Here is a 27853-nt window from a genome sequence, read left to right on the forward strand (position 1 = left end):
TGAGTTTACGACAATGGTTTTAAAATTTTGAGTTTTCATATGATAAAATCTTATACAGGATTAATTAACACTGTAATGGGTCTACTGACAAAAGGAGAATGACAAAAAACGAAATAGAAGTAGGAGATGATAAGAATAGATTAACGTCCAATGAAACAAGAGAAATCCGCCACGTGGCAGATGAGCTTGTGTAAACCACAAGCACTCGTGGAGCTAAATGGTGTCACCTCGAAACTAGTATTTTGAGTTCAAAATTCGGAATTATTAAGAGCATCTCCAGTAAGACTGGACGTCAAATAGCCATCACATAGTCTTCACACTGCCACATCATCAGCACTACAATTCTCCTGCCACATCAGCTTGCCACATCAACTGGACATCAAATAGCCCTCATATAGTCTTCACACTACATATCCACATCACTAATAACAATTATATAATTTAATTTACAATCGTATCAACATACAGAATTTAATTTACGAGACAAATACTTTAAATTCGAATAATAATATTAAAATTTAAAAAGTACAATAATTTAAAAAAATTACATTTAAAAAAATTACATAAATTTACATAAAAACTAACGCCTTGCAATCCTCCGCGCCCACAACTCTTCAACTAAATCCTTTTGGAGTCGAATATGAGCCTCCGTCTGACGCATGTCGGCATGTGCTTGGAGGAGGGCTTCTTCATCGTGAGGTACCCCACCTCGTACGTTGGCGGTGGCGACGCCGTGGCTTGGACCGGCCTCATTATCGTCGTTGGCCCAATCAGTCAGTTGTACACCTTCATCTTCGACAATCATGTTGTGCATGATAATACAGGCGTACAGTATATCAGCAATGCAGTCGACATTCCACAAACGCGTTGGTCCATTAACTGCAGCTCATCGAGCCTGAAGCACACCAAATGCGCGCTCCACGTCCTTTCGCGCCGACTCCTGCCGCGTCGCAAAGTAGGCCTTCTTCGCATCTGATGCACACCGGATCGTCTTCACAAAGACGGGCCACCTAGGGTATATCCCATCCGCCAAGTAGTAGCCCATATCATGCTGGTTGCCGTTGGCGACAAAACTGATGGCCGGACCGACGCCCTGGCACTGCTCGTTGAAAAGGGGCGACGAGTTGAGGACGTTTAGGTCGTTGTTCGAACCGGCTATCCCAAAATACGCATGTCAAATCCACAACCGGTAATCAGCTACGACCTCGAGGATCATCGTGGGATTTTTTCCCTTGTAGCCGGTCGTGGCAGCGGGACAGTTCTTCCACTCCCAATGCATACAATCTATGCTGCCTAACATTTCCGGGAACCCATGCTGATCCCCGTGCATCCGCAGCAGATTCCGGCAATCTTCGGGGGTAGGCTTTCGGAGATACTGATCACCGAATACTTCGATCACGCCCTGACAGAAATACTTCATACATTCGATGGCAGTCGTCTCACCGATGTGGAGGTATTCGTCCCACATGTCTGCCGCGGTGCCGTAGGCCAACTGCCTGATTGCCGCAGTGCGAATGATTACTCATTTCTTAAATTGATCTTGTACAGAAAGTAAGGTAGAGAGAGAGTACTCGTTAAAACAAGTGGTGCGAATGAAAATGACGTTCAAAGCGCGTATATATAGTGTTTTCAAAAGAAAAAAAAATAAAAAATAAAATCTGACGCCGGTTTGACGCCGATCAGGGACCCACAATGGCGCCGTGAGGATCGGCGTCGGAACTGGCGTCATCGCGCGAATCGGCATGGCCACGCCGATTTTGACGCCGATTTTGACGCCGATTTCGCCGACGCCGGTTCCAATGGTTCGGCGTCAGAACCGGCGTCGGCGAAAAATCGGCGTCGCGATTTTGACGCCGGCATTGGAGATGCTCTAATAACCACAGAAGAAAAGCATATTTCCGAAGCACATAATAATATGAATATCTATCTAGATTGAAGTTTGTCCATTTGTTCAAAAAATATAATAGTGAGAGTGAACTTTTTCTAAAAAAAATGTGACATCTTTTATGAGATAAATCAAAAAGGAAAGTGTGATATCTATTATGGGACAGAGGGAGGGGGAGTAGTACTCCTAGACTTTCGATATTGACAAGTGGTGCCTAGCAAATTTATTGCGTTTCCAAATATAGAACGAAACTGCTTTTTCGTAGTACAAGATAAATAACATTGCCACTCGAATTTTGCATAGGATTAATAGTTGAATAAAAATAATGCTGTTGTTTCAAGTTGGTCGCTAGCTTAATTAATCTATCATATACATAATTGTAATTGTCAACCCAAAAAAAGTGGATTAATTTGGCATAAATTTGAAAACAAAATCAATACTACCATTGTAGTATTAAAATTAGTAATTAGAAGTGTTGAAAAATAAAATACTGGTCAAGTATTTTCCAATAATAATCAGAGAAAAAGAAGAGATAATGAAAATGATAAAAGGAACCACAAAAATCGGCCACGTAGCGGATGAGGCCCGATCAGAGTCTACAATATATCTACAACGCCCCTTTCACTCTCAGTTCATGAATTTGAGATCAAAGATTTCCTTTCCTTTCATACAAACACTCACTCAGACTCAGCAATGGCTAGCCTCGCAAGCACAATGTTCAGTGCCGCTGTGGTACCCCGCAAGCCGGCATTCAGCAGCACCAGCCTCCGTTCCCTCCCAAACCTGAATCAGGCGGCTCTGTTCGGGCTGAAGTCGAGCAGGGGAGGAGGAGCGACGTGCATGGCAACGTACAAGGTGAAGCTGTTGACTCCGGATGGAGAGGTGGAGTTCGACTGCGACGATGACGTGTACATCGTGGACCAGGCCGAGGATAAGGGCATTGATCTGCCCTACTCGTGCCGTGCGGGCTCCTGCTCCTCCTGCGCGGGGAAGGTCGTCAGCGGGACCGTCGACCAGTCCGACGGCAGCTTCCTCGACGACGATCAGATGGATGAAGGATGGGTGCTCACCTGCGTCGCCTACCCCACCTCCAACGTCGTCATCCAGACTCACAAGGAAGCGGATATTGCTTAATTCATTTTATCACTCTAGCCTTTGCTGCCGTCTCACCGAATTCAGGATTTCATAATAAGTAACATACAATTTGTTTTCTTCTATATTTCTTTATGTCTCTCTTTTCCTCTACTCTACTTACACCGGAGTGACGACTCAACTCAATTCAGATTTTGTTGATAACATAATAATCATGACTATAAGAAAATGTAGAGAAAACCAAAGAGACCATTTGCAATGTAGTTCAAACATTCATATTGGTTAGTGCTTGAATTTTGTGTATGAACCAACAATATCAGACTTGTTCAATCCATTAGAACATGCTGTACCACACTAGCGTATAATATTACTTATTAACGACATAAATTTTACAACACACCAGAACTATCCAGGAAACCCAAGAAACATAAAAAGATGAATAATAATCACTGGGCAATATGAACCCCACAATTTATGTTGAATAAATTACCTTCAGATCGGTGCGATAGTTTCGCAGCATAAATGGAAGTCAATGAACCTATCATGGTTTCACCCCATTAATAGTCGGAGCAACACCTCTAGTTGTCTTCGCATAGGCAACATATTCACTGTACGGCATGGTAAATAGTGTGCTTTGGTAACGGGTAAGCTGGATGCTCTTTCGCAGTTGTTCAGTGATGGTGCCTCTATAACCCGCTTTTCTAATCAATGAATCAATTGCTTCAACAATTGTCCACCCTTGCATGATAAAGGGAATGAAATATCAGAAACTGAAAGCATAAGAGTTGGGGAATCATAGTACACCAAATTGTTCGTCAATCCAATAAAAAGAGAATTTAGCAATGCAAATTACCTTCATGAGCAGCAACCTCAGGTAAGTAGGTGGCACTTCGCCTTGTATTGTAGTCAGGATCAGTAAATTCAATAATTATTCCATGCTTCCCAACCTGGATATACTCACATTTGATACAAACAGAAATCAGGTCCTGAATCAAAGAACCAGTCTATGTAGTATTTAATAATGAGCAAGCAATTCAATGATTACATTAATAAGGAGTTTCAGAAGTTAATGAAGTACAGTACATAGACATTAAAAAGGGGGAAATTGCAACTAAAATGCCACTTAGAATATAGGTAATTCCAGATGAACTACAAGGATTAGTTGCATCAAGAGGATAGTTAAATGATAGGTCAGGAGCGGTTTGCAAGCAAAAAGGTAATTGATTGCCCACATGAAGTGGGCATATATTTGGTAACAGTTGCACTGACCTCCCAGTCGAGGTAGTCACGAGCAGTTTCATAATTTGTCAAAATGGAAACTGTACATTCTAAGGAAGGTAGTTCTTTAGCTTGTATTGGGGGAAATCGTCGATCCCTGAGGGCACTGAGACATTTAAAACAAGAAATATGAAAACAATGCTCTCTGAGATTTTTGGAATTACAGTCAAATGTCGAATCAAGTAAAACTCGACAATTTCAACATAGAAAACAAGATATAGACTTATAAAATCACCGATATCGATGTGGCTTGCCAAAAGTTTGAAATGTAGAAAGCATGAGATGCTAATTTACATTCAAAGAAGATTTTTAAAAGAAGACCATCCATCTAACAAGGAGGAGTTTAAAAGTTAATTAGATGAATGCATGTAATAGAACTACAAAGTACAAGGTGCATAACAGAAACATCTAACTCAAATATTGATCATAAAAGACTTATCAGTGGAAAGTAGGAAAAACATTAAGTATAATGTAAGCTGCTCAATTCTGATGCCTGAGTAATAAAGAGCACATTTCATACTCTTGGTACTTGAAGTTCAAACCTTTTTCTTTCATTACCTTGTTAAAGCATAGTCCTTGAAACCATTAACTATGGCGCGAGCTTCCAAAGTCCCTATGCATCCACGTAAACGAGGTTCCCCACCATTGATCACTTTTTTCCAGGTCACGAACAGTGGACTGAAAACAGATAAGTGCACAAAGCACAAACCATATAAGTGTTTTTTCTGATTCTACCGTGCACCTTATTTTACTCAAGACTCAAAGCCGGTCAGTTGAAAAGCGCAAGACATTGTTTTAGTGACTAAGGAAGAAAATTTATAGACATCTCAAGGGTTTAATTAAGAAAAGAAACAAGTATAAACCCAAAAACAGACTTTTGAGAGCATTAGCTAGTCTATTCTTAATTGACCATTCCACCCAGGCAAACATAGGTGAAATATTAATCAAAACAATGACAAGGAAGAAAATAGTAAGAATCATAGGCCCTGCATCAGCACAAATAAAAAACAAACTTATCAATCGAAACTTTGTAATTCCGAAATATGATTCGGTTGCATATCATACACAGCAGTGATAATTATAGATGAATCCATTTTAGAAAAACATTAGACAATTCCAAACATAATAACGCTGAAGAAAAGAGCAGCACCGACGCCAATAAAACCAAAAAAAACACCGCAAAAACAGGAGTCAGAATCCGAATGTACAATGCTCAAACTAAGCAAAAACAATTCCACATGAAAACCAGAGTCACGTTTAATTCACAAAAAAAAACGAAATTAAGGCAGTAATCCATACTGTTGGCCCTCATCGAAGGCAGGAAGAGGGGGCTCCTCGTTGTTGTAGTGCGCCACCAGTGTGTCGAAGCAGTACACCACCATCTCCCTATTGGCCGACACCATTTTCTATTAAATTCAAAAACTAAAATTCGTGTAGCAACAGATACAAAGAGAGAGTGAATTTGATACGATCGGAAACCGAATCGGGTGTTAGCAGACAGAGAGAAGGATTGAAAAGTGGATTTTTAGGGTGGCGATGGATGGAGTAAGGAACTACTCTTTCTGCCCTTTTGTGAGAGATTTCGAAAAAAGGGGTCAATTTAATTTTTCAGTGATTTTTATTTTTTTATTTCCTTTCTCTTCTTTATTTTTATTATTCATCTCCCTACATTTATAATTGACTAAATTATCCCCACAAAATTGAACCCAAATTTTGACAAAACAGACGAGATAATTCGATTGAAATTTCCTTGACTTTGTTGTTGCAGTAGATCCACCAGAAAATGAAGTAAACTATATTCAATTGTTCAAACTAATTTTATTCACAAAATGAATTATATATGTTGTCAGTAGAACGATTGCTTATTATTTGAAATTGGAATTGTACTCTGATAGCCATGATATATTTTCTGGGGCAAGATTGATGATTTTGCAACGTGCTTGCATATAAAGAATTGCAATGGGAAGATCATACAATTAATGACATCTGCAAAAAAGGTTTCTATACTTTGGGAACAACACTTGCAGAACCATTATCTGGTGGATCTACTGCAACAGCGAAATCAAGGGAAATTTCGATCCCTCTTTGGAGAATGATCTTTGTCTGTTTTTAAGAATTTGGTTTCAATTTCGAGGGGATAATTTGGTCAATTGATAAATGTTTGGGATGGATAATAAGAGAAAAAAGATTAAAAAGGCTAAAATCCCTTATTATGAAAAAATCGCATGCCTCGATCCCATATTTCGAACGGTAAGCAAATTTAATCCCAAATTTTGAAAGATCAGCGAAATTAATCCTTTTTTTCCGAAATCTCTCCCCTTTTGTTCACTAATAATTAGCTTTTGTTTATCAAATTATACTCCTATATAATTTTAAATTGAATTGAATCGAATCAAATTAAGTTGTATAGAAAAGATCAGGCCCACATACTACTACCTCTGTCCACTTGAAATAGACATAGTTGTACTCCCTCCGTCCCCCAAATATTGTCTAATTTTGACCCGGCATGAGTTTTAAGAAATGTAATAAAAAGTGAGTTAAAAAAGTTAGTAGAATGTATGTCCTACTTTTATATACTAATTTTATAATAAAATGTGAGTAAAAATGAGTTAGTGGAATATGGGGTCCACTACAAAAAATGGTAAAAAGTGAAATGTGACAAATTTTGTGGGACGAACGGAAATAGAAAAATGGGACAAACTTTCAGGGATGAAAGGAGTATATGACATGAGTTTTAATATACAATTGGTAAAATAAGAAAGACGAAAAAAAGAAAGAAATAGTGGATTGTGGGATCCACATTATTAATACTAATATTTAAATGTTTAAAATTTTCAATTTGTCTAATTTTTGTGGACAACCCAAAATGGTAAAACTAGTCTATTTTCTGTAGACGGAGATAGTAATAACTATAAATATAAAATATTTAAATATTTCATAGACATTATTGAGGTAATTAAAGGATAATGTTCAGTTTTATTATTAAAGGATAATGTTTAACCATTGTATTTCTATATTTTATATCTATATGAGTCATTTAATCTTTATGAAAAAGAGTGAACTACATCAAATATCCCTAACGTTTCCGAAAGTTTCGTTGCAGGCCCCTAACAAAAAAAAATATCTCCACATAACCCTAACCTTCAAGGTAATCACAAATCGTGTTTTTGTAGCCAATTTTCGGACCATTTTGCCCAAATGCCTTCAGGGGCTTTTCAGTAAACTTCCACATAATAGGGGGACATGCACCGCAGACCTAATCTGGCGTTGCAGAGCTACCCTATGGACTACCACTGTTCACAATCATTTCATTCCCACCCATTCGACCTATACATCTGTAATGCACAAATAGTATGATTCTTAATTCCCCATTTTCACTCCTGCACTCATTCACTCATTCTTGCACTCTTTCCTTCAGGCATCCATATCGCTGAGTTTGACATCGCAATTTTTAGGTGAGTTATTCCACTGTTCTGTGACCGGTTAAAATGTATGATGTTTTTAGTTAACATTTGGGGGTTTTTTGTTCAATTGGCGGCTGATTTCGGTTTTGTTCAATTGGGGTTTTTTTCCCTATCGCTGAGTTTCACATCGCAATTTAGGTAATTTATTGGGTTGTGACCGACCGGTAAAAGGTAGGGTGTTTTTAGTGAGTTCATGCGGCTGATTTTGGTTTTTTTCAATTGGGGTATTTTTTCCCTATCGCTGAGTTTCACATCGCAATTTAGGTAATGTATTGCCTTGTGACCGGTAAAAGGTATGGTGTTTTTTGCAAGTTCATGCGACTGACGTTGGTTGTGTCTTAGGGTGTGTCATTCCAATTTTTGGGCATTCGTTTGTCAAACATTGTTGGTTACTGAGATGTGACAACATTGTTGGTTAACATTTTCAAATTAGGTCCTTACTACAATGTCTGCCTCTAGTTCACAATCTTTCGGCTCAAGTTTCAATTGGGATTGGCCGCGTCCTCAAACTGTGTACTGTCAGCATGATATTGAGGCAGAGCTCGTGATATCAAGGTCGGCTGCTAATCCTGGGCGACGTTACTATCGTTGTCCAATATGGAAGGAAGACGATTGTAGATTCTTTCGTTGGTTTGATTCGGGTCTATCGCCAAGCCAGGACACGTACTTTCAAAGAATCAAGCTCGAACGAGATAGGTTTGAAGAACAACTCCGATGCAAGAATAATGAGGTGTGTGATCTTGAAGAAAAATTATGCAAGAATAGTGAGGAATGTGAAGAGTTGAAGTTAACTTTGAGCATGAAGACTGAGGAGTGTCAACGTGTTAGTGTAGAAGTTGTTAAAATCACCAAAATGTGTCGAAAAATGAAGATCTTAATATTGGTTTTATGTGTTGTAATTTTTTTCCTAATGTAATGATACCACTTGTGCATCACCGAACTTATAAGGGGAATTTTGATAAGAGATTATTGTACACGATTGAAGTAGGTTCCCACTTGAAATTTAAATTATAATAACAACTTACGTACCCCGCTTTTTCGCGAAATTCCACCGTAAGTACCCAGCTTTTGTTGAATACCACCCGATGGACAAAACTTCCTATGAAATAACATTTTGGGTACATAGTTAGACTATATGCAGTACTCAATCAATTACTGAACACAGAAGAAGGTTCTAAACCAAAAGCATACACAAAAGTATACACTGAATTAATAGAACAAAAATACTGCTTGTAAAAAACAACCATACTTGATCCCACAGTTAAACCAACACTTAAACCATACTGTTTGTCAAAACAACCACACTTAAACTAACACCATTTTGAGACATTTCAGGTTCTCACACTTGATCCACGCTAACATTCAATCCCGATCCCCGCAACGGCCACATCGTTGCTGCTGAGTCGTAGCGCGACGTGTGTTGGCCCTTGAACCAGTGGGATTGCTCTGCAACCAACAACAACACGGTCAAATTGACTACCAATGGATAGGAAACAAAAAGTGAAAAATTGATAATGGAAACTACCTCTTGGGTTGGACGCGTAGACTGACGTGTGCGAGGTCGTCCCCGACGAGGTTGATTGGTCTGTAACAAACAAGCCATTAACATACATGGCAACGGTTAGGGCATTAATATAACTAACGACATAATTGTACCTCTTGGTTTGGAGCAATGGTAGATGACTCAGCCCTAACACCGCCATCCGTCGTGGGAGGCTCACTTGGATGTGAACTCTCTCCAACTTCGGTTCGAGCATCAACACGGGGATCATTGGTGCATGTCCTCCTGTTATGACCCTCTTGTCCGCACCGACGATATCTAAGTACAAATGTTTGTCGGAGTGACTCAGATCCATCCGCATGATGACGAACTTGGGCCTCTTCACGCCTCACTTTCTTTGGCCGTCCACTCTGTCTCTTCGTCTGTGGGGGTGCCAGTACAAATCCAACCTCAGTATTCTTGGGCCAGTTATCAATCCCATTAATTGGGAATATGACATTCTCGTATAGAATCAACATTGTTGACCGCAAATAATAGCGGGAGACGTAATCTGATACATCCTTCCCATTCTTGTTAATTGTAGCAATGGCATGAGTGCACGGGATCCCAGTCAGCTGTCATGATCTGCACGAGCAAGTAAATTCACACATGTTTACTACATATTGTCCTGCCGGTCCCGACACTTGGTACTCATCCTGCTCGTTCCATGTGGATCTCCAGGAATACGCCCTCGCGTACAACTTATCGACGATCTCTTTGATAACTAGTGGCAGTGCGTGATCGTATGCTTTGATCCACTGGCCTCTGATCTGAATCCTCTCCATCTGACTCGTCCGGATATCCTCTAGCATTGTGATAATGGCCAGCTCGCGTGTAATTGATATCTTCGAATTAAATATCTCGCAGATGTTGTTAAGGATTATATCACCGCAAACATGTGACGCGAAATATGCTTTCACCCACTTTTCTTTTGGAGCAACACCGAATAGGTATTGATGCGCTTGCGAATATATAATCCGTAATGCGTCCATCATCTCCCCGTATTGTTCGGTGGTTGTGCTCGATGCAAGCTCCTACAGTAATTCCTTAAAATTTTCCCCAATGAACCTCTTCTTGAAATTGTTGTAGATGTGCTGAACACAGAAGCGATGCTCGCTGTGTGGGAAATCCTCCACTATGGCTTTTGCAAGACCCTACCAAATTCATGCAACACATGAGCACATGTTTAGGCCATATCACAACATCTATAATTCATGCAACACATTAATATTTAGTGCTAAATAACAGATAATGTACGTTTATTCAATTAATCACATTTACAGTATGCACTATTTGTTGAAATCACATTAGTAGTACCTTCTGCTGATCAGACATGAAGACGTATCTTGGGGCATTATCCTGTATTCGAAGGTCCTCCGAGAGGTATGTAAGGAACCATTTCCACTGTTCGTAGCTCTCGCACTCAGTCACTGCCCACGCAATAGGCCACCAACCGTTGTTTGGATCAATTCTCATGACAGTCATAAGTTGTCCTCGGTACATACCTCTCAAGAAACAGGAATCCAAGAAAATAATTGGACGGCAAAAATGCATCCACCCAGTTTTCAACGGTCCTAGGCAACAGTAAAACCTCAGGAATCGCGGACCATCCACTTCAGGATCCCTGAAGTTTTCGTAGTGTATATGCACACTCGACCCAGGATGTGTTCGTTCCAATTCAGATTTATAGTCGAACAGTTTCCGGTATTGGCGTCCGGCCTTGCCAAAAATACCTTCCAATGCAGTGTCTCTTGCGCGGTATGCCTTCATTCTACCAACTTTCAGCCCGAACTCCTCATCCACACACTGTCGTATCACTGACAATGGAATGTGGGGATTCACTTTGATTTTCTCCAAGTATCGCTCGGCTAGCCACTTTGACGTGAGCCATCTCTGATCCAACACTTGCGAACACGTGTGAGCATGATCTCTCTGCATAGTTATTACCACATAATCGGTATTGTTGTGGGATTCTATCTTCCTTGCATACACATACCATTCACATGCCTTGCCTCTACATATGGCACGAAGTCGCTTGCCATCATTTTTTGCTACATGGACAGGTCTTCTGGTCATTATCGCGTACTAGCGAATGACCTCGTAGAAGAAATCTCGATCCTTAAAAATATCACCAGGCTTCCAAACTGGAACTCTCTGGTCAGTTTGAATGGGGTGTACTTTATACCATTCTTCTCTAACCCCTCCAAATCTTCTAGATCCTGCAGATCCTGTACCTCATCAACTGTTTCTTGATCGCGTAATGGGTTTGCATCCGTCTCGCTCCTTTGTTCTACAACACGAGAACACTTGCGCCGTTTCTTCGACCCTCCACTACCATCACCAGTCGAATGTCCAGACCCCTGTCCTTCGGGCTCCACTTCCGCCGACCGTTGTTGTTCCCCAACTTCATCTGGTTGTTGCTGATGTAGGGATTCGTAATAGGATGTAAATAGTTGCTCATCCCGACACATGTTTGCCAAAGAGATAAAATGTCCAACCTCGTCCTCATCATCATCATCACTCGGAGAACCCTCGTTATGAAGATGGCATCCGTCCGGCACATACTCCACGGTAGGGCAATTTTCCTCATTGTGGGGTAATTGTCCTGCATTTGGTTCGGGAATAGGAGTTGCACCTATCGCTTGCACAGGGGTCTGCAAGTCGGCCATGAACTCTTCAAGGGTTATGTCCTCAACAACTGGGAATGATGAATTGTCAGTCTGAATGTCTGCTTGAGGTTGACACCCAATAACCATTACCGGATGGTATACGTCTTCTGCCGAACCATGTACACCCTAAGTAAAAACAGAACAGTATCAACACATACGAACACAAACAAAACAGAACAAAATCACAAATGGGGTACTAAATCATTCATGTAAATCACAACTCACAAACGTGGGTAATATATCCATACAAGTTTATTTGGCTTCACAAGTAATTACCTCATGCACGTGTGCATGGAAGTCTTCTCCTCCAACTTCCTCGACATCAGCCACAGCTTCACCTTCATCTGGCATTGGTTGTGGTATAGCTTCAACAATGTCTGGGACTATTTCGACTTGTGGCATAACTTCATTTGGTATGGGGACTGTTTGAACTTGTGGCATAACTTCAATAAATTCTGGGACAGGTTCAACTTGTTGTGGCATAATTTCGATGAATGCTGGTATACCATCTGATACTTTTCCATCCTCGGCTGCTACCTCTTCAAAGGCTTTCTCCAGATTTTGACGGGCTACCTCGGCGTCCCTTTTCCTCCTAACACAGTCAGTTTCTAGACTATTTATAAGAAATTCCTCAAACTCTACATCTTTTTCATACCACCCAATCATCAAAGGCTGCTTGTTTTGCACAACCACAGGCTCCTGCATTCTCTTCCTTCTCGGTGGACGCACTGGGGCAGTTGGCTGAGGTTCGTCAATCTCTTCAATAATCACTCCTGTGGATTTCGCAGGCCAGAATTTGAGAACCTCTTGCGTTTCATCTTTCATCTTTTTTAGTATAGCGTATGCCCGGGTAATCTCCACCACGTATATGTGAACTAACTTTGTGCTCGTCGCAGCAACTTTGAGGAATTCAACTAGGTGTTCATCCTCAACAATGGGCGTCAACGGGCCTCCTACGGCCTTGGCCCCACATCCAGGATTGTACTTAGGATGACAGTAATAAAACTCGCATATTGTCTTCCTGTCATACTTCAACTTAAGTAACATACTAGACAAGTCTATCAGCCAGAAGTGGTTAACGTCGCACTCGTCGAAGTAAGTCAGTCCACCCCCAACATACTTCTTCTCTTCTTTGGTTTTGAAGAACGCACCACCATGATGGAACGCAACGGAAAACTTACCACGAGCGTTCCCTGTGAAGAATATTCAAAATCAGACAAACTATGAAATAAAATTAAATCAAACCAAGACATATTTCTAAATTAACAATATTTACAAATTTCGGAGCCTTAAATCACAAACTGAGCCTATCTACAAGTGAGAATATCACATACCGAGCCAATCTACGTGTGAATTTGAAAATTGCGTTTTTCAATTTCATTTCACTTACTGTATTCTTCTTCGGGATAGAAAAAATCCAATTCAGGATCTCGGACATCCCAGGTTTCCGCGTCCACATCGATTACCTTCGGTCGACGTCTGTGTGGTCGTGGTGGCGATGACGATGACGATGGCGGTGGCGGTGGTGTCCGATGTTTTTTACGCCGAGGCCCATTGCGTGAGGAGGAAGCACCAGACGACCCAGCCCGCTTTCATTTTAGGGCCATTCATGCAAGAACCGTCAGAGGCGAAGGAGAGGTTACTGAGAGGGGTGTGGGAGAGGTTAAGTGGTGTGGAGGTTAAGTGGGGTGGAGGCGAAGGATTTTACTCGTGAATAATTTGAAAATGTTTCAAATACCCACCCCATGCCTTTTTTTAATCTCAAACGAGTCCTACGTAATGGCTGCACAATATGTCACATCGCCGGCGAACCCAACCATCCCCTACATCAGCCACAGTGACCTTGACAGCAGGGCAGCCCAAGCTCATGTCAGCCAATGGACAGAATTGACGGTAATGCCCTTTAAGGCCTAAAGGGCAATATAGTCACAAAAAACACGATTTGTGATTACCTTGAAGGTTAGGGTTATGTGGAGATATTTTTTTTGTTAGGGGCCAGCAACGAAACTTTCGGAAACGTTAGGGATATTTGATGTAGTTCACTCTATGAAAAATATGAACTAGAAATATTTTAATTTAGTATACTTCCTCTGTCCGTGAATAGAAGTCCCGTTTTATCATTTCGGTCCGTCCGTGAATAGGAGTCCCGTTTTTTCTTACCATATTTAGAAACAGTAACCACCCTTCATTATTCACATAAATTTCAAAACTGCTATTAAAAAATCCCTAAATTAATGTGACTTCATTTAATTTTAAGATTTTATGAAAAATCTGAACTATAAATATGAAGTATGTTCGTACATCGAGCAATAATTTTATTCTTTGTTTTCCAAAAACATCATTTTCAGTTCCAAATTTTTTGAAATACATCATTAGCGTTAAAAATCTGAATATGAAATATTCAGTTCATCCGCCAACAATGTATCCTTCTGTATGTCGTCTCGTTGGGCCAATATAAAATAAAATGCTAACATGTCAGAATCTAGCACAGTCAATGCACCTCGTCTAAATAATATAAGTGACAAAAATTTAATTCTAAATTAAATAATATAGAAACGATTTATATTTTCAGTCACGATCATCTATTTGAAACGTATATAGTATATACTCCTTATGTCCCACTATAAAAGGGCCCTTTTTTAGCCGATGTTTTACGAATATGATAATAAATACTACGCAGTACTCCCTCCGTCCTGGACTACTTGCACATTTCCTTTTCGACACGGAGATTAATGAATGAGTGTATAGCAAAGTCAACAATTGCGGCTGTAGGTGATAATTTTTACTAAAAATGGAAATAGTGCAAATAACTTGGGACGCCCAGAAAGGAAATAAGTGCAAGTAGTCCGGGACGGAGGGAGTATTTAAATTGGAGAGAAAGTAAAATTAAGAGATAAAACAATATAAAAGAGAGTTGTATCTACGACATTCAAGCAACATATGCCATTTTTGGACGGTGTTTTCTTCATGAAACCCCATAAATTCAAGTCTACTTTGTGATTATTTTTCTCAATTATATATGATAGTATATATATTTATACTCTGTCGGAATTATGATAAGTATATCATTTTATCTAGAAAAAAAAACTTATTATTTTGTTTATTTTATTTTATTTTTTATGACTAACATTAGCGGCTTGAAGGAATAAAATTATACCCCCTCCGTCCGCCATTAGGAGTCCCGGGCACACTCGTTTTATAAAAATGATAAAGTAAGAGAGAATAATGTTGAGAAACTCTATATTGTGTTGTTAACATCTTAATACCTAAAATTAAGAAAGTTAAACGGGACCATCGCCGAGAAGTCGACCTCTTGTCTGATGATACATAAGTCATGAGTAAAATCAGAGTCCATTATTAGTTGCGGTAGATAATGGTCATAGTTAGAGCTATTTTTTTTCTTTTCTCAATTCACTCAGGCTCAGCACAACAACAAATACACCACATTGTTTTCCCGCATCGTTGACACATGAAACATGGCTCAACACCACCCTAGATAAATATGGGATAATTGTTCATTACCAAAATCATGCAGCTGCGCGCCGCACATAGCGAACTATTCTTTCGCCTTTTACTAAAGAATATTGTGTCTTCGTCGCTGTTCAAACAACATACGACATTTTTGGAGGGTTTTTCTTCATGAAATCCCAAAAATTCAAGTATAATTTGTGATTAATTATCTCAATTACATACTGTAGTATATATATATTTATACTCTATTGGAAATCTGATAAGTATATCATTTTATCAAGCAAAAAAAACTTACTATTTTGTTTTTTTTTTTCATTTATGACTAACATTACCGGCTCGAAGGAATACAATTATAATGATTTAAGGTATTCTCAACTTAGTTTTTCTAACTGAAATAAATGAAGAAAAAATAGCAACTATTCACCAAATGTTCATAATTTCCAATAAAACTTATAAATAGACAAAGAGAGCTTAAAATAAATCAACCAATTAAGTGACAAACTAATGAACGAAACTACCTAATCCCACATCGAAAGTGTGGTAGATGGAGTATGAGAAACGAAATTCATTAAAGTGAGAAAAGAAAATCAAAATACATACTTAAATGGACAGGTCAATGTGCTATCCATAAGGCCTATCGCCTAGGTTGGCGACCTCCATTGCACTTTGGGGGTGCCTGCCTAAGATCGGCCCTAGTGGTAGAGTCTGCGTCATAATTTGTTCTAGAGGGGGTCTGTGTTCGCACGGCTCCTGCCCAATTTAATTCTAATTTTTTTATTTCATTAATTTTTTTCCCATTATGTACTCCCTCCGTCCCATAAAAGATGGCATACTTGAGTAATGGCATGAGATTTTAGGCGATGCTGTTTTGCGTGTTAAGTGGAGAGAGAAAATAATATATTTATATTAATGTAAGAGAGAACTTTTTTTAAAAAAGGAAATGTGACATCTTTTGTGGGACAAACTAAAAAGGAAAGTATGACATCTATTATGGGACGAAGGGAATAATATTTTAAGCTAATATATTGTATTGTGTAGTATTTTGTTAGTGTAGCCTACATTGTGTTATTTAACATCTTAATACCTAAAATGAAGAAAGTTAAACTAGACAATCGCCGAGAAGTTGAACTTTTGTCTGATGATACATAAGTCATGAGTAAAATTAGATATTCACATTCATTTATTAGTTGCAGTAGATAATGGTTGTAATTAGAGCTATATTTTTTCTTTTCTCAATTCACTCTGGCTCAACACAACAACAAATATACTAAACCGTTTACTAAAGAATACCGTGTGTTCGTCGCTATTCAAGCAGCATATGCCATTTTTTGGAGGGTGTTTTACTAATGAAATCCCATAAATTCAAGTCTAATTTGTGATTATTTTTCTCAATTATATATTGTAGTATATATATTTGTACTTTGTTCGAAACCTGATAAGTATATCATTTTATCTAGAAAAAACTTACTATTATTTTGGTTGTTTTTATTTCATTCATGACTAACATTAGCAGCCCGAAGGAATACAATTATAATTATTTAGGCCATGTTTGGTTGGCGGGAAAGTAAAGTTGGCAAGGAAAATGATTCCTGGGAAACTGAATCCCGGGAATATGATTTCTAATAACTTTACTTTCCCGTATTTGGAAAATATCAAGATTTGAAAGTATATATTTGATTTAAACACTAAACTAAAAATATACTTATCATTTTTTATTTATAAAAAATAATAATACATATTATTTAATAAATTATTAATTACAAATGATAATAATTATATTATTTTATTTATTATTACGCTGGATAGTTTAAATATGGATTATACATCATAATATATAATAATATAATAATAAATAAGATTATTATTATTATTATTATTATTATTATCATCATCATCATTATATTTACTTAATTTTTAATTGAATAAATTTTATAATTTAAAATTTCACTACAATTTTATTTTTAATTACTAATTTATAAATTAATTATTATTATATTATTATATAATTATAATTATATTTAATTATTTAATAAATTATTATTATTATGATAATAAAAATAAAAATAAATATTAATAATATACTTATAATTATGATAATTTGAATTATAGTTATTTATTATCTTGAAATTAAGTATGGTTTATACTTTTAAATTATTTTTAAAACATTGTAATAAATAATAACGATGATGATGATGATGATGATGATGATGATGATGATAGTAATAATAATAAAATGTACTATATTGCATTAAATATGTAAGAATCCTAAAACTAGGAAAAAGAATACCTAAGAAAAGTTAGGATTCAGAATCCTGGAAAGTTGTACTAACTTTCCTTGTTTCAGAATTTTGATTACTTTCTCAGTTTGATTAAAAACGGAAACAAACACATGAATTTAAAATTTAAGGAATCAGATTACTTTCTCAGACAGAATCCTGGCAACCAAACATGGATAAGGTATTCTCAACTCATTTTTTCTGAATGAAATAAATGAAGAAAAAATAGCAACTATTCACCCAATGTTCATAATTTCCATTAAAGCTTACAAATAGAAAAATAGAGCTTAAAATAAATCAAACAATTAATAAAAGAAACTACCCAATCCCACATCGGAAGTGTGATAGATGGAGTATGACAACAGAAAATCATTAAATAGAGAAAATAAAATCAAGCTGTATAATTACCTGGACGGGGTCAATGGGCGATCCATAAGGCCCATTGTCTAGGTTGGCGACCTCCATTGCACTTTGGAGGGGTGCCTGCCTAAGATCGGCACAAGTGGTCGAGTCTGCGTCATAATTTGTTCTAGAGGGGGCAAGCGTTGGCGCGGCCCCTTCCCAATTTAATTTTAATTTGTTATATTATTTATTTATTTATTTTCTCCATATGTACTCTCTCCGTCGCAAGGTAGTTGAGTCATTTATTTTTTGCACTAAGTTTTAAAAAATGATACTTAATAAATACTCTTTATTTCTCACTCAAGATGTCCACATTTTTTAGTGGCACGGGATTATAGGAAAACTTGTTAGATGTAGTAAATAGAGAGAAAGATGTAGTTGGATATTTTAAAGAGGGGGGTGGATTTATTTCCAAATGTAGAAAGTGGTTATCTTAAATGGAACAAACTAAAAATGAAATATGAACATCTTGAATGATACCGATGGAGTAATTAATGTGCAGAGATGTAATATAAGAGAGAGAATATTGTAACGAAGAGGCTTCTATATATTATTTTTCCCTCTTACTTTACTCTCTCACCACTTTAACTATTTATTCGTATCATTTTCGTAAAACGAGTGCGAAAAAGAAACTATCCAATTACCTTAGACGAAGGGAGTATTATTTTGTCTGTGTAACCTATATGGTGTTGTTATCGTCTTAATATTGAAAATAATGTTAAACGTTACGATCGCCGCGAACTCCATCTCGTCTAATGATACACAAGTCATGAGTAAAATTAGATTATATTAGTAGTTGCGGTAAGAGCATCTCCAAGGGGATATGTAAATTGAGAGGTAAAGTTATATAACTATCATATTTACCTTTTTTTCATGAAAAATCATTCTTCAAGGGAAGATGTATTTGAGAAGCTATTATACCTTTTTCCATTTTGAAGAGGTATCTTTACCTCTCCATCAATGGAGAGGTAAAATTTTATAACTAACATATTTGCCTTCTTTTTATGAAAATATTTGAGAAGGTATCACACTTTATGTTTAATGCATTTTGTACTATTATTTTATGTTTAAAAAATTATTTATCTTTCTATATATCTTTTTCTTTTGAAGTATATTTTTTTTAAAAGAGTATATTTCACTTTTTATGAAAATATATAGATGATATACCTCTTTTATTTACCCTTCCTTATTGGAGATGCGCACAATAGTTGTAGATAAAGAAATCAGAAATACGTAGATTTTAATTGATAATAATACAAAGAGGGAACATCATTTTAGGTCCATGAACTTTGCCAAAGTATCATTTTAGGTCCGTAAACTTTGAAAATCTTATTTTAGGTCCGTGAACTTTGAGTTAGTATCATTTTAGGTCCTTTTTACTATTTCCAAGTTTTTTGGACGAAAATACCCTCAATACCTTAAAATATATATATTTTTAATAAATTTATCATATACTCATATTTTTTTATAAATATCTTTACAATATATTTTTATCAAATTTTCTAAATATAATTTGACCTTAAATATTATCACTTAATTTTGTGACATGCAAGTAAAATTGCTTCTTCAATTTTTTATATTAATTTTTTTAAAAATTGAATAAAGAACTTTTCTTTAATAATAAAAAAATTGAATAAAGATCTTTTTATAAATATATTTACAATATATTTTTGACAAATTTTCTAAATATAATTTGACCTTCAATATTATAATTTAATTTTGTGACATGCAAGAAAAGATCTTTATTCAATTTTTTATTATTAGAGAAAAGTTATTTATTCAATTTTAAAAAAATTAATATAAAAAATTGAAGAAGCAATTTTACTTGCATGTCACAAAATTAAGTGATAATATTTAAGGTCAAATTATATTTAGAAAATTTGACAAAAATATATTGTAAAGATATTTATAAAAAATATGAGTATATGATAAATTTATTAAAAATATATATATTTTAAGGTATTGAGGGTATTTTCGTCTAAAAAACTTGGAAATAGTAAAAAGGACCTAAAATGAAACTAACTCAAAGTTCACGGACCTAAAATAAGATTTTCAAAGTTCACGGACCTAAAATGATACTTTGGCAAAGTTCATAGACTTAAAATGACGTTCAATGTTTTGTTGCGTCGGATTTAGAAATACTAATAAAATGAATTTGAGGGTAAGAAAAAGAAAAATGAGTTGCGAGATTTTAATCTCTCTCTCCCTGCACGCTTACCGGATCTCTCCATCACACACAATTTGCACCACATACACACACTCTCCGATACACACACAAGCCGCGCCTCAGGCGACCGTGTGCTGGCTCCTCCTCGTCTCTCTCTGTCTCAACCCCTCTCCGCTGCACGAGCACACATAGGCTAGCCACTCTCTCTCTGCGTTACGGCTGTCCGGCCAATTTCGCCGCCGCCATCACCGGATTCCAACGAATTCATAGGCTAACATACCTCCCATTGTGTAAGGAGTCTCCGTACATCTTTTATTCATTCAATTGTATCTTCAATTGAAAGCTAGGGTTTATATTCAAGAATCTCTCCAAATTTGTGTTTAATCAAATTAGTTGTAAATCTAATTTTTTTTATGACTAATTAGTTTCCTAAACATAGTTGGGGAAGTGAATTGGGAGGAAAAATGATCTTGCTATGTTAACGTAGATTTAACGTAGAATGTTTCAATATAGCTTGTGCAATCTGTGTTGCTACTTTGATTTAGCTTGAGGAATTGTCATGCTAGTATAAGTTACATAGCAAGTTATATTATAAATTTAATAGATAAAAGAAATTAAAAAGAGAACTTGGTCTATGCTTAAAATTGTAGTGTGTTGGTGCTGATATAAGAAAGGCATATTGAAAGGTAATCTTGCCCCGAGAGATAACACATGCAAGGAGAATAAAATAGGAGATATGAAGAAAGAATAAATTATGAGAGATTATTACTTTTTAAAGTAGAAATAACTCAATTATCTTGGAATTAATCCAAATGAAAAAATAATTCAATTAACCAGGAAAAGGAGGGAGTGTTATTTTACTAATAAATAAAATTCTCTTGTGATTTAGAAGAAACAAAAACAAGTAACGTTCTTCTCTCAATTATTCACCGGCAGCTCCAAAAAGGAAAAAGAAACACAATTAATAGTAATGGGCTGCTGGTTCGTTTTTCTATTTCTCATCCTTCTTTATTCTGTATTTCTTCTCTTGTTCATTTCATGCACAACTGTTAAACTTAATTTATGCAATTATATATTTTGATTTCAATATGGTGATCCATTTTTTATACTATGTGGATATCCAGCAACATTCTTGAGCGATCAGTTGAAACTCGTTTAAGCTTTAGTATTTTTTAGCAGCTGTAGTAGTGGGGGCATTTGTATTGACCAGAAATTATGTCAGTTTGATTTGAAGAATAGATAATCTGTCGGGAATTCTGTTGCCTAAATTACATTTTTTTCAAGCTTGATTAATTGTGAGTTGTTTGCACACAGATTAGACGATAATGCCACACAAAACTCGACCTCTGACAGCGCTCTTGGTCTTCACTGGCTTGAATGCTCTCTTGCTTCCAACACTTGGACCAGTTTATGATTTCGTCTGCTTCCTTCCATATTGGGAAAGAAGGGTGCGTTTCTTGTATGTTTATACGTCTTTGATGTATTCTGTTAGATGATTATTGCTATCAATTTTGTCTGCATTTTTTAGTTTTCCCTTTGATTAACATGCATTTAGTACTTCCTACTGTATTTATCCACCAAATGCTTGTTATATGATGCGTCATTTATTCCACAATTTGGATGGCTATTGTGCAACATGTTTACTTTTTCTGCCTTTTTTATTTTGATTGTTTTGCCAAAGTTTTCCATTTAAAGAGACGCACCCTAAATGTTATTCATTCTCCTTATGGTATCCTCTATGTGCAGCTTTGAAGTTTATTGCTCCTGTAGTGTTTTGTCATCCGTTGCTTTTTTCATATTTTCACTTGTTGATGCTGGATTTACACAGAGAGAACGTCGACGCCAAGAACGTGAAGCTGCCTCTGCTGGAACTGTTGGATCGTCTTAGTCAATAAGTTAGAACAGGTTTAGAGGCGAGGGTTATCAGCACATGGTTTTAGAACATGAATTTTCATGCAGTTAGGCTCACATTTCACTTAGAGGGTGACAGTCACGGGGTCTTCATGTATATTCACTTGAAGCTGATAAATAATTCGGTTGTGATGTTTCTATGACTTGCGTTTAACTAGTGCTGTTGGATTCTAATATGGCTGGCCTGGCTGGATGCATTTTGCATCTCTCTCTCTAATTAAAGTGCTATGTGTTATGATATGGAGTGTACCTGTCATAGTCAGCCTACTAATGTGGTTGTGAAAGCATCACACATTGCGTTAGGGAGGATGAATTAGGTGGTTCACGTAGTAACATGTGGAATTTAGAAAGAAACTAGGTTAGCTCCAAACCGCATGACCAATTTATTCAACTTGTTGAAGTTCTGAACAAGATGTCAATCAGGATGCATCATTCAAACAAGCTTATTCTGTAAGTTTGCCTTACGAGTTGCTTGAGTTGTTGAATTTGGGGTTGTTATGGATATTACCTTTACTCTCATGAATTAGAACCTCTGAATTAGCTTGCTTTATTATCAATACCATTTACTCTAAGGCTCCACCAATGATATACATAAATATGCAGTTTGGCCACTTGATGTTTCTGGATAGTGTACGACATTGGTTGTTAGCTTGCACTTTCTGCCCCAATTGCACTTTTTGGATCTTTTGTCTACATTGATATCTCATTCTTGTAGGATAACTTGACCTTGTGAGTATTCTTGTCTTCATCTGTCATCGCCTCTCTGTGGAGTCTATATCATCATAGGTCCCGATAAACATGAGCGGAGTTCTTATTTGTTAGGATCAGAAATGGCATTTCCACTGAGTAGAAGTTGTGGGTTGTGGGTTGCACTATGTAGAATGAGGTGAAAGTATATATGCCTGAATTTTTGTGAAGCATACTGATTTTAACTCTCTGCTACAAGATATTACATCTCAGTAATAATTATGTTTGTATACTTGTGTTATATTTAAAAATACTTCTGTTATTGTCCGTATATTTTCTGGACTTAATATTGAAATGTACATGCATTTTTTGGAATATCACTCACGCAGCTTTAATTCTCACTCTCGCAGACACACACGCACACACTGTAGCTTGTATTTGAGCTTTTGTTTTTGTATGTTGTCATTTCTAACAAAATGATCAATAATGATTCTTTGTTACCCCATCTTTAACTCAAATGACTTAGAGCATTCACATCCGTGCTCTTTACCCCATCTTAACTCAAATGACTTAGAGCATTCACATCCGTGCTCTTTACCCCATCTTAACTCAAATGACTTAGAGCATCTACATCCGTGCTCTTGCTAACGAGCACGGATGTGGGCACGATCTCACTTTTTCTGACTGCTCTTAGGCAAGAGCATAACACCCACATCCATGCTCTTCCGCAAGGACGAGCACAAGGGTCCCACCATTCCATTATTCAATTTAAATAAAATCATTTTACAAAATTAAAATGCATTAAAAATACCCGGAATAATATTACAAAATACATTAAAAATTAAAAATTACATAATTAAAATTCTAAAAATTAAAAATCACATAATTAAACTCCTAAAAATTAAAAATTACATAATTAAATTCATAAAATTAAAAACCCACTACTCGTGGTCGAATTTCGCCCATATGTGTTTGATTAGGTCTTCTTGTAGCTCAACGTGGGTTCGGGTATCGCACATTGTGTGCCTTGTTTCGATCCTCTCACCCACCGTCGTATGCACACCTCGGCGTGGGGGAGACCTCGCGCTTGAGCTTTCGGCTTCATCCTCCTCGTAAAAGCTAGCCGCCCTCAGTCCTTCGTCGGCTATAATCATGTTGTGTAAGATAATACACGTGTACATGATATCGGCGATATTTTTCACCTACCACAGCCGAGACGGGGCCTTCACAATGTTGAATCGGGCTTGAAGGACCCCAAAGGCTCTTTCGACTTCTTTCCGCGCGGACTCTTGACGCTGCGCAAAAAGAACCCATCTCGGGTCTTGCGGGTTGCTGAGCGTCTTCACAAAAGTCGACCACCTTGGGTAGATGCCATCGTTGAGATAGTAACCCATGTGGTATACATTTCCGTTGACGGTGAAGTCGATCGCCAGTGCTACACCATTCAACACATCATTGAAGAAGGGTGAAGAATAGAGCACGTTCAAGTCGTTGTTGGATCCAGCAACACCGAAATATGCATGACAAATCCATAGGCGGTAGTCGGCGACCGCTTCAAGGATAAGTGTTGGGCCGCCGCCTTTGTGGCTGCTTAAGTGTTGCCCTCTCCAAGCAGTCAGACAATTCTTCCACCTCCAATGCATGCAGTCAATGCTGCCAAGCATACCGGGAAAGCCATGGACTGTTTCGTGAAGACGAAGCAACCGTTGGCAATCATCGGTGGTGGGTGCCCGAAGGAATTCATCACCGAAAGCTGAACAAACGCCCTCGTAAAATTTTTTAAGACAAAGGATTCTAATGGACTCACCGACATGCAAATACTCGTCGAATAGGTCGGCCATTTGCCCAGTAGTGAGTTGTCGGATGGCACACGTACACTTCTGCAACGCCGAGAGACTTTGCCGACTGACTGCATCTGGACCTGTTTGGAAGTATTCAACACGGGCGGACAATGTGTTGACAATACGCATAAACAAGTGCTTTGACATGCAAAAACGACGCCTAAAGTAATCTTCCGGAAACCGCGGCTGGTCGAAAAAATAGTCGGCAACGAGCCTTTCTTGGGCTCCCTCCCGGTCACGATGAATGTAGCGGCGAGTTGATCTAGTTGGTTGAGGATGATGGGCGGGGGTATTCGCTGCGACGTATGCTTCATAAGCGGCACGATATTGTTCGTAGTATTCTTGTTCTTCGCGCTCCGCTTCCGCAATGAGATGAGTGAATTCCATTTGAGGTTTTAAGTGAGAGATGAGGGTGTAGATAAGTTGTATGAAAAATATGAATGAGAGATGATTTGATGCGAAAATGTATGATGAATGTGTGTATTTATAGATGATTTTGGGGGAAAATAAAAAAAATTCAAAAAAATACAGAAAAACGGGCAAAAAACGGCCATTTTTTTGGGATTGTGATTTTTTTTTGGTATTATCTTCGATTTAAAAAAAAAATAAAAAAAATGATTTTCCAACTGATATGCCGTTGGCCAATCAGAACGCGCTATGTCGCCTGCTCGCTGGCACGGACGTGCTTGATGCATCGAGCAGCGCCGTGCCAGCGGCGCTAGCGCAGCGGAGGACAGCGTCTCCGCGCTGCTGGCACGGACGGACGGACGGCTGCATGCTCGCCAATGTGGATGCTCTTATTGCTGGAACGAGATATGGCCAGTGAAATTCTGTTTGATGGCAACGGCAGAGAGTACGACCGATCACCTCCAAATTCATCTTTCCTATGATGTTGATGCCCATTAATTATTCCCTTCCTAGCTGCAACTTCCAAAATGGTTGTTCTATTGCTTCCCACAATCCAAGAGCGATCAGTTATATACTACCACGTCAAGTTAGGCTATGTATGGTCCTTGCAAACGATCCTTAAAAGAATTATTTTCAAACCGAGTATAAAAACCGACTCCAAATAAGTTGGGACAAACTAAACTTTCCTATCACTCACCTACAACTACAATTATTTAATAAAATTTCCCCAATTCCAGAGTAAGGCTCAACTTAGCTATGATTAATTTCTCGAGCATATGTTAAGTCTTGCACTCATTTTCACATTTTATAATCCAAATTAGTTGAATGGTGTTTTTTAGGTAATTGATGGTGCTAAAAAATCTTTATTTATAGTTAATATTTAACTACGTGACTACGTTTGCTTATGTTAAATGCGGCGTATACCTTTTAATTTGAGCACTTAGGGGTGCAAATTTAGTTCTCGGGTTTCCGGTATACCCAATCCCGACCCGATACCCAACGGATTTTGGGTACCTAAAACCTGAAATTGTGGGTTTGGGTAGTTGATGTAAGACTTTTTCAGGTTTTGGATACCCGAAACCCTAAACCCTAAATCCTAAACCCTGAGAACTCACTCTCCTCGAGATCCTTAGGAGTCATTAAAAGTCATAGACTCTCTAGGGAATAGATATAGTTGAGTGTTTCTCATGAACTCTCATAGCTTCGTTGTCCCTTTGAACCAAGTTCTCCCTTTGAACCAAGTTCTTGAGATCTCCAGTCATTATGGTTGAGTTACTATATCAGCAAAATATTTGTAGTTAGAGAAGAGACATACAAATTCTCTTTCATGGTTTGCATCTTCCCATCCACAATCAACGGATGCTTCACAAACATATGGAAAGAAGAAGAAATAATTAAGCTCTGTCTCACACTAAAAAAGTGCAGAAAACAAAAACTCTAGGAGAGATTGGAAGCAAAATTTGTAATACTACTAAGTTTAAAAATGAAACAGCACAAATAAATAAGGCTTATAATTAACTGAATAACTCTAACTCTGAGATGCTGATGCATGCTTTTCCATCTGATAAGAAAACAGCACTTAATAAGACTGGAGTCGATGTATGTAAAAGATGCTAGTAAAATTGGTATGCCAATTTGGGTATAAATCACGACAGCAATACTACTAGACAACCATAACTGTGGCAGATGATGATCATTGGCAGAGCTAAGTTTCTCCTGCTTTATTCCTTATGAAGTATAATGGTGGCGATAAGCAGAACTGAAATATCATATCGATCAAGCAGTCTACATAAATCACACACACACAACAGCAAATACTATTACTTTCATTTTTACATCCCACATCGCTGAGATATAGAACAATGCTACACGCCAACCTATATAAATATGCATAATTGCTCCTTTGCAAAATCACACAGCTGCGCGTCGAGCACATAGCGAACTATTCTTTCGCCTTTTACTAAAGAATACCGTGTGTTTGTTGCTATTCAAGAAGCATATGCCATTTTTTGGAGGGTGTTATATTTACAATAAAACCCCAACAATTTTACTCTAATTTTTTATTTTTAAGTACTCTATTAGAAAGCCAATCTAATAATATAACTGTTTTAATTTCCATTTTATGACCAACAGATTTATCTCTAACAATTTTTTAATTTTGCTATGCTCCTTTATTTCAAAATCAAAATTTATTCTACAATACAACTAATCGCTGAAATCAGTTCCATCACTTCCTCTCATTTCCTCTCATTCAATCCTATCATAGTAATCAATTAATGAGTTGTCAACTCTGTTTTTGTGAAGGAAAGAAAGTAGATATCCCACATCGGAAGAGCATGGGATGGAGTATGAGAAAAGAGGTTACATAAAGTGAGGAAAGAAAAAGATGAAACATACTTACCTGGACGGGGTCGATGGGCGATCCATAAGACCCATGGCCTAGGTTGGTGACCTCCATTGCACTACGGAGGGGTGCCCGCCTAAGGTCGGCCCAAGTGGTCGAACCTGCGTCATAATTTGTGACAGAGGGGCCTGCGTTCGCGCAGCCCCTGCCCAATTCTAGTCTTATGTTTTCCAAAGCATCAGTAGGTCTTTGTACTTGGCACGATTAAGCATCGACACATTAAGAATTTGTTCATTTAATTATGTGTGGTTTGATGAATGATCTAACTGTTAGAACTGAAGGAACAGATAAACTGCAAATCTGCAATCCATGTCCGACCGAATAAGTAGAAAAAAACTAATTCAAAATCGTGTTAAGA

At 37.5% G+C, this 27853-nt stretch overlaps 3 protein-coding genes and 5 non-coding genes across 8 annotated transcripts; 6 read left to right on the plus strand and 2 right to left on the minus strand.

Annotated features, from left to right (window-relative positions):
* The first annotated feature begins 2507 nt into the window (after positions 1 to 2507).
* Positions 2508 to 3104, plus strand: LOC121749399 (ferredoxin-A-like). Its single transcript, XM_042143971.1, has one exon. It carries the CDS (start codon positions 2579 to 2581, stop codon positions 3017 to 3019), a length of 441 nt encoding a protein of 146 aa, XP_041999905.1. The 5' UTR covers positions 2508 to 2578; the 3' UTR covers positions 3020 to 3104.
* A 189-nt stretch (positions 3105 to 3293) lies between these two features.
* LOC121749391 (uncharacterized protein At2g38710-like) lies at positions 3294 to 5851 on the minus strand. Its single transcript, XM_042143965.1, has 5 exons — positions 5555 to 5851; positions 4814 to 4933; positions 4247 to 4361; positions 3831 to 3924; positions 3294 to 3715 (listed from the first exon to the last, which is right to left on the minus strand). Exons 1-5 carry the CDS (start codon positions 5656 to 5658, stop codon positions 3519 to 3521), a joined length of 630 nt encoding a protein of 209 aa, XP_041999899.1. The 5' UTR covers positions 5659 to 5851; the 3' UTR covers positions 3294 to 3518.
* Positions 5852 to 10293: 4442 nt separating this feature from the next.
* On the minus strand, positions 10294 to 11335 carry LOC121784906. The gene is made up of 2 exons (XM_042183212.1): positions 10577 to 11335; positions 10294 to 10413 (listed from the first exon to the last, which is right to left on the minus strand). The coding sequence occupies exons 1-2, from the start codon at positions 11333 to 11335 to the stop codon at positions 10294 to 10296; spliced, it is 879 nt and encodes a 292-aa protein (XP_042039146.1).
* Positions 11336 to 15460: 4125 nt separating this feature from the next.
* On the plus strand, positions 15461 to 15576 carry LOC121758433. The gene has a single exon (XR_006041457.1). It is a non-coding gene; the product is annotated as a U5 spliceosomal RNA (small nuclear RNA).
* Positions 15577 to 15995: 419 nt separating this feature from the next.
* Positions 15996 to 16153, plus strand: LOC121758304. The gene has a single exon (XR_006041408.1). It is a non-coding gene; the product is annotated as a U1 spliceosomal RNA (small nuclear RNA).
* A 1922-nt stretch (positions 16154 to 18075) lies between these two features.
* On the plus strand, positions 18076 to 18236 carry LOC121758283. Its single transcript, XR_006041401.1, has one exon. It is a non-coding gene; the product is annotated as a U1 spliceosomal RNA (small nuclear RNA).
* Positions 18237 to 27008: 8772 nt separating this feature from the next.
* Positions 27009 to 27125, plus strand: LOC121758425. The gene has a single exon (XR_006041452.1). It is a non-coding gene; the product is annotated as a U5 spliceosomal RNA (small nuclear RNA).
* Positions 27126 to 27484: 359 nt separating this feature from the next.
* LOC121757927 lies at positions 27485 to 27644 on the plus strand. Its single transcript, XR_006041259.1, has one exon. It is a non-coding gene; the product is annotated as a U1 spliceosomal RNA (small nuclear RNA).
* Positions 27645 to 27853: the final 209 nt, after the last annotated feature.

The sequence above is a fragment of the Salvia splendens genome, chromosome 1, assembly GCF_004379255.2.
Source record: "Salvia splendens isolate huo1 chromosome 1, SspV2, whole genome shotgun sequence".
Classification (NCBI taxonomy): Eukaryota; Viridiplantae; Streptophyta; class Magnoliopsida; order Lamiales; family Lamiaceae; genus Salvia; species Salvia splendens.

What these genes read in the sequence shown, in the direction of transcription:
- LOC121749399 (XM_042143971.1), top strand. Translation starts at nt 2,579, where the DNA reads ATGGCTAGCCTCGCAAGCACAATGTTCAGTGCCGCTGTGGTACCCCGC.
- LOC121784906 (XM_042183212.1), bottom strand. Translation starts at nt 11,335, where the DNA reads ATGACCAGAAGACCTGTCCATGTAGCAAAAAATGATGGCAAGCGACTT. An exon ending in TCATGTCTGATCAGCAGAAG is followed by an intron (nt 10,414 to 10,576) that starts GTACTACTAATG and finishes TGAATTTGGTAG; the next exon opens with GGTCTTGCAAAAGCCATAGT.
- LOC121749391 (XM_042143965.1), bottom strand. Translation starts at nt 5,658, where the DNA reads ATGGTGTCGGCCAATAGGGAGATGGTGGTGTACTGCTTCGACACACTG. An exon ending in AAGGACTATGCTTTAACAAG is followed by an intron (nt 4,362 to 4,813) that starts GTAATGAAAGAA and finishes TAAATGTCTCAG; the next exon opens with TGCCCTCAGGGATCGACGAT. An exon ending in TGAGGTTGCTGCTCATGAAG is followed by an intron (nt 3,716 to 3,830) that starts GTAATTTGCATT and finishes TTATCATGCAAG; the next exon opens with GGTGGACAATTGTTGAAGCA.